Source organism: Aulostomus chinensis, chromosome 19 (genome assembly GCF_037954235.1).
Source record: "Aulostomus chinensis isolate RoL2024-O1b breed Wild chromosome 19, RoL_Achi_v1.0, whole genome shotgun sequence".
Classification (NCBI taxonomy): domain Eukaryota; kingdom Metazoa; phylum Chordata; class Actinopteri; order Syngnathiformes; family Aulostomidae; genus Aulostomus; species Aulostomus chinensis.
This window is the reverse complement of record NC_141338.1, coordinates 2,020,370-2,030,336: the sequence shown is the minus strand read 5'-3', so window position 1 is coordinate 2,030,336 and position 9,967 is coordinate 2,020,370. Positions and strand designations below refer to the sequence as shown.

The 9,967-nt window shown below is 45.7% G+C and overlaps 1 protein-coding gene across 1 annotated transcript; it reads left to right on the top strand.

The window, feature by feature from the left end:
* Positions 1-1,098: 1,098 nt before the first annotated feature.
* Positions 1,099-9,219, top strand: kmt5aa (lysine methyltransferase 5Aa). The gene is made up of 7 exons (XM_086187636.1): positions 1,099-1,382; positions 2,391-2,538; positions 2,622-2,913; positions 2,996-3,083; positions 3,267-3,326; positions 3,790-3,980; positions 4,292-9,219. Exons 1-7 carry the CDS (start codon positions 1,374-1,376, stop codon positions 4,500-4,502), a joined length of 999 nt encoding a protein of 332 aa, XP_086043762.1. The 5' UTR covers positions 1,099-1,373; the 3' UTR covers positions 4,503-9,219.
* The last annotated feature ends 748 nt before the right edge of the window (positions 9,220-9,967 follow it).

The window sequence follows — 9,967 nt, the reverse complement described above, 5'->3', positions numbered from 1 at the left end:
GTCGTCCTATTTTTCCTCCCCGTTTTCTCGCATGAGGAGCCGCGAAGCAATATGAAACACGGTTTCCGTGATTAGATTAATAGATCCATAAATACGGGAAAATATCTTTATGTATTAAGAAGTGTTTCTCGTCTTACAGTCATCAGGTACATCGGTTAAACTATTACAATGTTTTATTGTTTCCTGAAAGTGTTTGAGAGATTGTTGTGTTCACACGTATGAGGCTGTGTGGTGTTGTCTCACGTAAATTCATATAAATTTAATCGATGACATCTGATACATTCTAACAAAACCCCTCTATATCAATGTTTGGTATTTTCCACCAAAAAAAAAATCATTTAGAATCTATAAATGGATCAAATACACCAGGGACACATTTTGAGATCTGAAGAGTTACACTGTAATGTTCTGGGGAAAAAAAATCACCCAAAAAGTTACAACATGTTAAGACTGGATGTGTAAGAAATACAGCATAGATATGTTAATATTCTAGAAAAAGTAATAGTACTTATACAAAAGGTTGTTCAGATATTCAAATCTCAGTTACTTCAGATATGAATTATAGAACATTGAAATGAGGACGTTTGTATTTGAAGTCCACCTCAAAGTAAAAATGTATTTGTCTTATTGTTCCATAAATGGAATGTTCCAGTTTCACCGTGTAGAATGACAGACGTGCAGGACTTTACATTAGAAGGCTTCCTTTTTTTTACTTACTGACAGACGGATTTTAAGAAGCGGCCACAGAAAAACAGAATTGCGTTTTGGAAGACGTTGAAATATTCAGCATAAACGATCGTGACATGGAAACGTGAAGCATCAAGTCACTTTTAATTTACAGAGGAGAGGGAAACGTTTGTGCCCAAGAGGCAAACATGAGAAATAAGAAATAAAACTTGTGTGTATTCATGTATTCTGTTTTGGGTGTTCGTTTGTTTTTTAACTGAAGTAGAAAAGTAGGTGGTGAGCTGGTGATTATTTTTGTGTTAATGCACAAACCGTGTCAAACAGTCTACAGCACCTGTTGAGGACAGCTTTGGACATGCACGCGTGCTCAGGAGGGAGCTTGAGGACAAAGACTCTGGTAAACAGACGCCGTCCGCCTGCAGGGGGCGACATTGCTACGCCTCCGCTTCACCCCAATGTTGAAAGATGGCGGAGCGGAGCTGCGGACGCTGCATCGGTTGAGCTGCTGGCAGTTTAAACGCACCAGGGGAGGTCACCGCCACCGCGGAGGGAGCCGAGGGGACGCCGGGAGCATAGCTGGACGGGTGGGGTGACATTACCCTCTGTAGTGGCCGGAGGCTTCGTTTATTTTGGCCTCGAAACGACAGGCGGAGAGCCGAGTGAGGAGCCACGGAAACAAGTCGGACATGAACGGCGTAAGTTTGATTGTTGGAACATCAGCGGCTCCGAGGCTCAGACTCAGGGATCGCTTGAGTGGATTAGCCCCCGCTGGTAGAGACAGAGCGGGGAGACGTTTACTCTAATCGTTGGTTGTGCTGCGCCTCTCGTAAGAGTTAGCTCAAAGAGGAGCCTCATCTGGCTAGCTAGCATTAGCATGTCCTACAGGCGCCTGGAAGCTAACTGCCCTCTCACGCCTGGCACCGATCACCCTCCTCCGCGGGGGTCCGTGTCCGACCACGGTCGTCGGTGTCGTTCTCTGACGGTACTGGCAGAGGTTCCTAAGCCCGTTGGCCTGTTTGTGCTGACGCTCGGTGGATGTGGGTGTGGAGCCAGCATGGTCCCCTCCCCGGGGCCCCTCCCACACACACGGTGGCCCACCCAGCGTGTCTGTCCACAAGGGGGGACATGTGTCTTTTATTTGTCTTCAGAGCTGCAAAGATTATAAGATTATCTTTGGAAAAAAAGAAGTCTTGGAAGGACCAGAAAGAGAAAAAATAAAGTTTGTGGCCTCTCGATGGAAGTTGTTGAGGCCACCTTGCATGTCTGGTTCCCTTAATTTAATTAATTACTGGCTTTGAGGTCCAACTTGTTCCGATAATTACGTTTTGTGGCGTCTGGATAAATCATGTTTCATCAATACAGTTAATGATATGCCTCAATATGATTTCTCTAATTGTTATTCGTTAACGGCCACATGATTTAACGCGTTCCCTCGCTTTAATTACTTTGTGGTCATAGAGTTAAAGCTTTACCTCAATTTTTTTGTGGCCACAAGTTAATCAATGTCATTAATTCTGGATCTAATTTGTTCCCACAAACAACAAAGCCTAGGAGCAACTTATCTTCTGATCTCGTGACCACAAAGCACTGCTGGACCGGTTCCCTAGCAACCACAGCTGAAGTCCTGCACTTTCAAGTCATAAACGATGCTGCAGTTTTATTTGGCTGCTGAAGATAATTGACTTGTTTTTCTGCATTGACAGGAAATCGTATTTAACAGTCATTCAGTCTCCGTTCTAAGCTGCACCAAGTCAGTATCACCGGTTCACGATGACAAGACAATCAACATGACGCAGGACGAGCGGCGTTCTCCGATGTTCTTCCAGAGGAGCACAGCCAAGCCGGTAGATGGTGCGTGTCGTAGCCACAGCAGGTTTTTTTTCAGGTTCTAGCAGATGATGTCATAGCAGAGAACTGGACGTTTCTGTCGGCAGGCAGGAGAACAAACCTCATCGGCGCCACCACAACAGACTCCAGGTCGGACTCTGCTGAGACGGCGAGCAGCTACAGCCAGCATCCGCCCTGCTGGTCGGAAGATCGACCGTCACCGCCGCAGCTCCACTACACTCAGACTCTCCTCCAGTCCGCCGGTGGCGAGCTCGCCCTGCCGCTCGCTACCAGCTTGTCTCCAGCTCCTCTTCACACTAACAACCGCAGCGCTCTCCACCGCCGCCAGAGGAGAGGCGTCCCCAACCGCGTCAAACAGAGGAAGTCCATCCCCAGAATGTACGCGCTTCCTCCAGGTGTATCAGAGCAGTGACATCATCACGTGGTCATGCATCTCACAGAGTCTCTGCTTCCTCTACAGTGCACGAGGGGAAAACTCCCAAAACCTCAAAGTTACTGACTTCTATCCTATAAGACGGAGCTCAAGAAAAAGTAAAACGGAGCTGAAGGTAAAGTGCCAGGATTCCTGTGTTGTGCTACGTGTGTGCCAGGAGGTGCGAGCGTCTTTAAACCAGCCGCTGTTCCCTTCTGCCTCCTGGCTGTGAGGGAGCCTTGAGGCTCCTCCTTCTGCCTTCTGAAATTCGATCTCCTTCTTTTTACGAGCAACGTCTCTCGTGTCCTTTTGTCTCCAGTGTGAACAGAAGAAGGTCATCGATGATCTCATCACCAACGGAATCGAAGAAGGAATGAAGGTACCGTCTCCTTCCATGTCTTTAGAGCTGATGATCGTCTTCTTCATAAAGAAGGCTTGAATATGCTGACTGCAGTTACCATGGAAACGCCTCCAGAGACTTAGCTGGCTCCGGTTCCCATCATGCCGCCATCATCTCTCAAGTCCCTGCTGGGTCTCCTGAAACATTTCAGATTCTAAAATCTAGAAGAGGTCGCACTAAAATATTCAGACAGTTCTGTTGGCAAAGAGTTTTAAACTCAGTTTCTCTTGAAACATTTTTAGTTCTTTCTGTATGAAATTTCTTGCGTGTTTTTTTTATGTGATGTTATTCATGTTCACCAGGCGTCTGAGGGACAGAACTTCTTTCCTGCACAGGAGATGAATTCTGTTCCATCCCATCCGTAGTTCAGTTCGCTCCAACCCCATGTTGATAACTGAACTACAGCAGAGCTGACAGCAGAACCTCTCCCACGTTTTTGAAGGTGCAGCATATCGAAGGAAAGGGCAGAGCCGTGTTCGCCACTCGCTGTTTCCGGAAAGGCGAGTACGTGGTGGAGTACCACGGAGACCTACTGGAGATCACCGACGCCAAGAAGAGGGAGGCGGAATACGCGCAAAACCCTGAAACTGGCTGCTACATGTACTACTTCCAGTACCTCTGCAAAACATTCTGGTACGTTGACGCTCGTAATGCTGCCTCTCCGTAGAAATACTGCCAACATGGAACTGGACTGACTCTCAGTCTCTACTGGAACCAGTAATGTTGACGGTCTGTATGGACCAACACTGTCAGTCTGAGGTAGCCAATGGTGCTAACAACATGATCAGTTCAGGTCAAACTTCAGCTCATAGACTCGCTCAGCACCTCCACCACCCTGGACTCACCCAACAAACACCCCCTGTATCGCATCACGCAGTTTCCACCATTTCAGAAAGTCGCTGCGCTCTGGCCGTTTAGTTCACGTGTCTTTCTGCTTCCAACAGCGTGGACGCCACGAAAGAGACGAATCGCATGGGCAGGCTGATAAATCACAGCAAGAATGGAAACTGCCAGACCAAACTTCACGACATCAACGGCGTCCCTCACCTCATCCTCGTGGCGTCCCGGGACATCGACGAGGGCGAGGAGTTGCTCTATGACTATGGCGACCGCAGTAAAGCCTCCATCGCGGCGTACCCGTGGCTCAAACATTGATCCTGGAGCGGGAGAAAGGGAACCGCACGGTAACACTCGTGTTTCTCGCTGACTGGTGTTCAAAATGCCTTAGAAACAGAATGCGTGGCCTCAGTGATCAACGGCGAGGAAGGTGGCCGGGGTCTGGGTACTCATCACATTTCCAGGTCCATCTGCCTCCTCAGATGTCACCTGTACTTTTATTTATACGTGTATGAAACCTCCTGGTTGTTTTGTTGCACATTTCTTTTGTACATTTTGTATTCCCTGTAGACCAACGCCGCGGCAGCATGCAGGTGCTCGTCGATGCATTTTTATACGGCTCTTTCTTAATCGGTTATTAGATACTTAGCAATATTTAAGGCCCAGAGCCCTCGGTAACATCGTCCTCATCGCCATCGCCAATTATGAGATGCAAACTACGAGGCCCCTTTAAGAAAGGAAGTTCTGTTGAAGTGGAATTGAATTCCAAGCATCCAAGCGCAGCCTGGATGGTGACACGGGAGTGCGCCAGCTCACCGAGGCCACCGTCCACTGGGGTTCCGTTCAGTCGGATTTGTTTTGGTTTTTTTTGGACTGTTGCCTCGGTTTGTTTCTCAACAAATGGAAATATTTTACTTTTTTATTTATTGCACGAGTGAAACAAGTACACAAATGGAGAATTCGCTTCTGTTTGTGTTTGCTTCTCGAGAGCCCCCGAGCCGCCACGGAGGGAGAAATCATGGCTGTGAAACACAACCTGTTCCCTCAGTGGGGTTGTTTCGAGGTCACGAGGTGCTGCGTGTGTTGTTCCCACACTCGGATGAATCTGTGGGAACAAGTTCCGCCTCACGACCTCAAAAACAGCCCAAGTGAGGGAAGCAGTTACCTGCTGACTCAGCTCCGTTTTATCATGTGTAGTTCATTTTAAATTATAGAACACATCCCACCTTTTAACTGGGTTCATTTGAATCCCTGGATTTGCATGAAAAAGGCCGTTATGAACAGGAAATTAAAAATGCTCTGATGTCATAGGCAGCAGATATTACACAACATGCGGTGTTTCTTGGTCATGAAGTCACTTGAACTCAAGGCGCACGTCTGCTAGCGGACGTCATGAACGATGAAACGGTGAAACGCGGTTGTAACGCTGTCAGGGGCATCTTCATGTCACCTCCGTCTCGTCGGCGTGGTTACGATGACGTGAGGGGGGTTCTAACTTTAATTGCTGATATTCGGCTGGTAGATGCGGAACAGGGAACGTAGCTGATTCTCACTTTTCTCTTTGGCATTTTGGTGAAAGGGTTTTGTTTTTTTGTCGTTTTTTTTGCAGATTGATTTGAATGCGGCTCAACTTTTTCTCTCTCGTAACCTGAAACCGCGTTCACACTCGTATAAAAAGAATCACTCCAAATCAGATGTGAATTTGCTTCATTTATTTACACGAGGATGAGGAGAGCCGTCCTCGCCGTTTGATGCTAAGCTAGGCTAATGTCCTGCATGCGTCAGCTGTGTAAATGCGATGTACCGGCACATTTCCAGTAATGTCAAAGAAGCGTTTTCTTTAAATGATACACAAACACTTGTATGCAGTTTTGACAGGAAATTCAAAAAGTCGCGCGGCGTCTGGTGAACTGGTGCCCTCCCGCCGGAGCCACCCTAGAACCTCCCCGGTCAGAATAATCCCACGGTCCAACGAATGGGGTTTTTCTTCCCAGTAGCTCTTTGAAATGTGCTTTCCAAGTCACGGAAATCAAAACTAGCCCAAAGATTCCAGCACCGGCTCTCCACGTGTCTGATTCGTGAGTGTTTTGTTCAGAAGGACCGTGGCGCAGCAGCTGGGAGCTCAGCGAGCGACGGACGAAGCTCCATTTGTCATCTGGGAGCGTTCAGAGGGGCCTGATAAATCAGGGGGAGGCTGATAGTCGTCAATACCGTAGATCTCAACACATCCAGTGGAGGAAAATGTACATCTGTGTTTCTTTGATGGTTGTAGTGTTGGTGCACACTTTCACCACGACATTTCCAATAGTTACACCTGTTTACACGTGAAAAGTGACCCGAGACGTCCAACCAGCGCACACGTGATTGGAGTGAACGCCGAGCTGTGTGGGTGTGTGGGACAGGACACCAGCACGAATTAGAAAATCAGTTCGAACAGGAAGTCTGTCTGGAGTGAACCACGTGAACTTTGATATTCAGGTGTTCGTGAAGCAGGTTTCCACCACCTTTCCTAAAAAAACCCAAACAAATAACAAATCTTCAATTCCTCGTGTATTTTTTGGAAACCATTTTGCAGGTCTGGAGGCTGCCATTATTAAATTCCATGACATTTTAATGTGTTCTTCAAAAGTTACTGATACATACAGGCTTAAATGGTTCACTGGGGACGACTTTTAGTGCCACATTAATTCACATTTGTCGCTTCAGTGAGCTGTGTGTGTGTGTGTGTGTGTGTGTGTGTGTGTGTGTGTGTGTGTGTGTGTGTGTGTGTGTGTGTGTGTGTGTGTGTGAGAGAGAGAGAGAGAGAAAGAGATGAAATTGGAGGAAACTCCAGTTTGTGTCGATGGTGATGCAGGAAAACATGACCCTGATGAACTGAGACTCCCTGATGTGTTGGAAATGAAGGGTATTTTTGAACGGGAAGCCTCCCCGGCGCCATTTATAATCGGTCTTAAGTGCGGGACTTGTTGCCGATGACAGAACCTTTTCAGAATTGTGCTCCAGATACACAAGCGTTTGTCTGACAAGACATAAAAATCTCACATGTGGTGTTTTTAAAAGTCTTAAGTACATTTACTGCTTCTCCCTCGTTACTTCTGCTTCACCACAAATCCCGATTGATCGGATCTGAATTGACTCTAGAAAGGTCGTGATGTCACAGATTCTGCTGGTCGTTCTGATTGTGAAGGAGCTCAGAGAAACGTCCTTCTGAAAGAACAGAAAGAACATCCATTATCTTCCAGCTGAAGTCGTAAGGAAACACTTTTGCCCGCAGGGGAACCTTGAATGAGTTTTTAAATGTTGATGACGACAGGCTACAGAATGAAAAGGTCCTCGTATTCGTTCAGTCACGTTTGAAATCAGTCGCTCTGCACAAGCAAATGAATTTAAAGTTCATCTCCTCTCTTTTCCCAATGAAATGGGAATGAATTGATAAATACTGATGAGCGTGCCAGGGTACCACATGTTCACGTTATTACACAGCCCCTCCTCTTCTTCGGGGTGCGCTCTGTGTCATCGCTAGTATTCCACCAGATTAACATTTTATCAGGTTTTTAATTTGAGTCACGTGTAACTGGAGGATTGAGAAATGTGTTTGTTTTCTTGCCGGGAATAAGATGAAAAGATTCATACCACTTATATTTGTTAGTTAAAGGAAAAAATGTTGAGAGCTAGCAGTGGGCTTGGCGTTAAATGAGCTAAGCTAGCAATGCTAAATCAATTAGCAAACGTATTTTCCAAGTTGAGCTGTTTTTACAGTGAAAATATTGGATGCATAAAGAATGTACCTGGTACTGTATCTGTCAGACGGTGGTAGAAAAGCTCTATCATTCACATTCATCGCCAAGTAAACCATCTTGATAGCCAGCCAGCAGGTTTAGCATAAAACGTGCTACGCTAATAGTGCACTGTTGCTAACAATGAAAACATTGCTCAGTAATGTTTCTGTACCTGACCAACAGAGATGGATGAAGGCAAAAAGTAGCAATACTATGATTTGAAGTATGTACTGAATATTGAAAACAAAAAAAATTACAAGTCTAAAAAAACTAAAGTAACTACAAGTACTTGTAACTATTTTTTTCCACTTTGTTTTTGTACAGATGAAATAGTAAGTTTGTCGTTAGTGAGCTTTAGAGCTGCTTCAAGGCAGATTTGTTGGTTTCTGTCCAAACTTACCATTTTCTCCTCCTCCAGTCTTAAACGCTAAGCTAATCTCTCTGTTTGCTGGCTGGCGCTTCTTTTTATATGAACTGGAACGGGAGTTACCTTCTCATCCTGCTAACTCTCCCCAAGAAAGCGAAGGAAATGGTTTGAATCAATATTGTTAAGCCGTGAGCTGCACAGGTGCTACTTGGTACATTTGTTTACATTTGTCAAAACCATGCTAGCTGTTCCTCCCTTTTCAGTCTTAATGCTAAGCTAAGCTCCCCGCTAGCTGGCTGTAGCTTCATTTTTAACGGGACATGAGTGGTATTTATTTTCTCATCTCGCCAACTGTTTCTAAGAAAGTGAACAAAAGAAGTTTGCAAAAAGTCTTTATTACTCACTTTGGCCACCTGACTTTTATTTTAATTGATGTACGGCAGATTTGTTTCAGAATTATGCTCAAGAGGAAGCGCTGGGTGTTTACTGCAATGGCGGTTGCCAAGTAGGTTCATAAAATTTCCAAAATGTTCAGCGCATCATTGAATTCAACGACGCCCTGATTTCATTTAAGACGGGAAAGGTTTGGCCAGTGTGAGGAGCCCCGTCCAGGGTGAGAAAGTGTTTCAGGAAATCCAGTTTATGTAACAACATTTTGACACCTGACAGTAGCAGTATATGTACAAATATTTCCACATGAGCCTTTCTTAAACAAACGTTACATTTTGGATGATTCCTTTTTTTTAAAAAATGTAGAACTAATGCAATAAAATCTGCTGGGCGCAGCAGACCCGGTGACCATTTTAGGACGTAATAGATCTTTGCTGTTGTAGCATTGAATAAATCTTAATGCTGGGGTTTAGGCATCGATGAATAAAGATGTAATATGCAAATGAGATCTGTGTGTATCTGATTTGTTCTTGTGACTCCTTGGCTTGATGATGTCATAAATGATGTTCTGCACTCCGTGCATGAGTGTTATTTTGAGTTCAACGGTGGGCGGAGACACTACATTTTACTGTAAGCATTCAGATGTCTCCTTTTTTTCCCGACTCATAACTTAAAATAAGATGAGATGTGTTGAAGTGATGCTCCTGTTAAATTTAAATTGTGGATGTCTGAAACATGAAAGGGAGCTTCATATTTGAAGTGTGGATGTCTGTCACATTCCAGATATGTGGCAACTGCTGTTGCAGCTGTGGGTAATTTTACATGTTTTCCTGGATTATTACATGGAAAGCTGCAGGTTTGTTTTACATCCAGGGCAAATAACAGAGTATCACGCACCAGCATCCTGTAATCACCACCTGTGGCCACAGTGGCCGCTGTTGTCGGGAAGGTAACCGTGAGCTCCGCGAGGACAGTTTTGGTCCCACAGACACGATTCCCCCCCCCCCCCCCCCCCCCCCCCCTATTGTACAAGTTTAGCGGTAATAAAGCACACGGACTTTCCCACAATGAAACTATTGGGAAACGCATGCGACCACTCGCAATGCCTTCTTTGTCCACCAGAGGGAAGCACACCACCAGTTTAAAACCCCTCCACTGTGGGATCGAGGTGACTGCGGCAGCCCTCCTGCAGTCCACCTGCACCTACGAGTGATTCATGGCTGATGACCCCTCGTTAATTGCTAACA

Coding starts and splice junctions, on each gene's coding strand:
- kmt5aa (XM_086187636.1), top strand. Junction 2,539..2,621: donor CACAGCCAAGCCGGTAGATG/GTGCGTGTCGTA, acceptor TTCTGTCGGCAG/GCAGGAGAACAAACCTCATC. Junction 3,327..3,789: donor GAATCGAAGAAGGAATGAAG/GTACCGTCTCCT, acceptor ACGTTTTTGAAG/GTGCAGCATATCGAAGGAAA.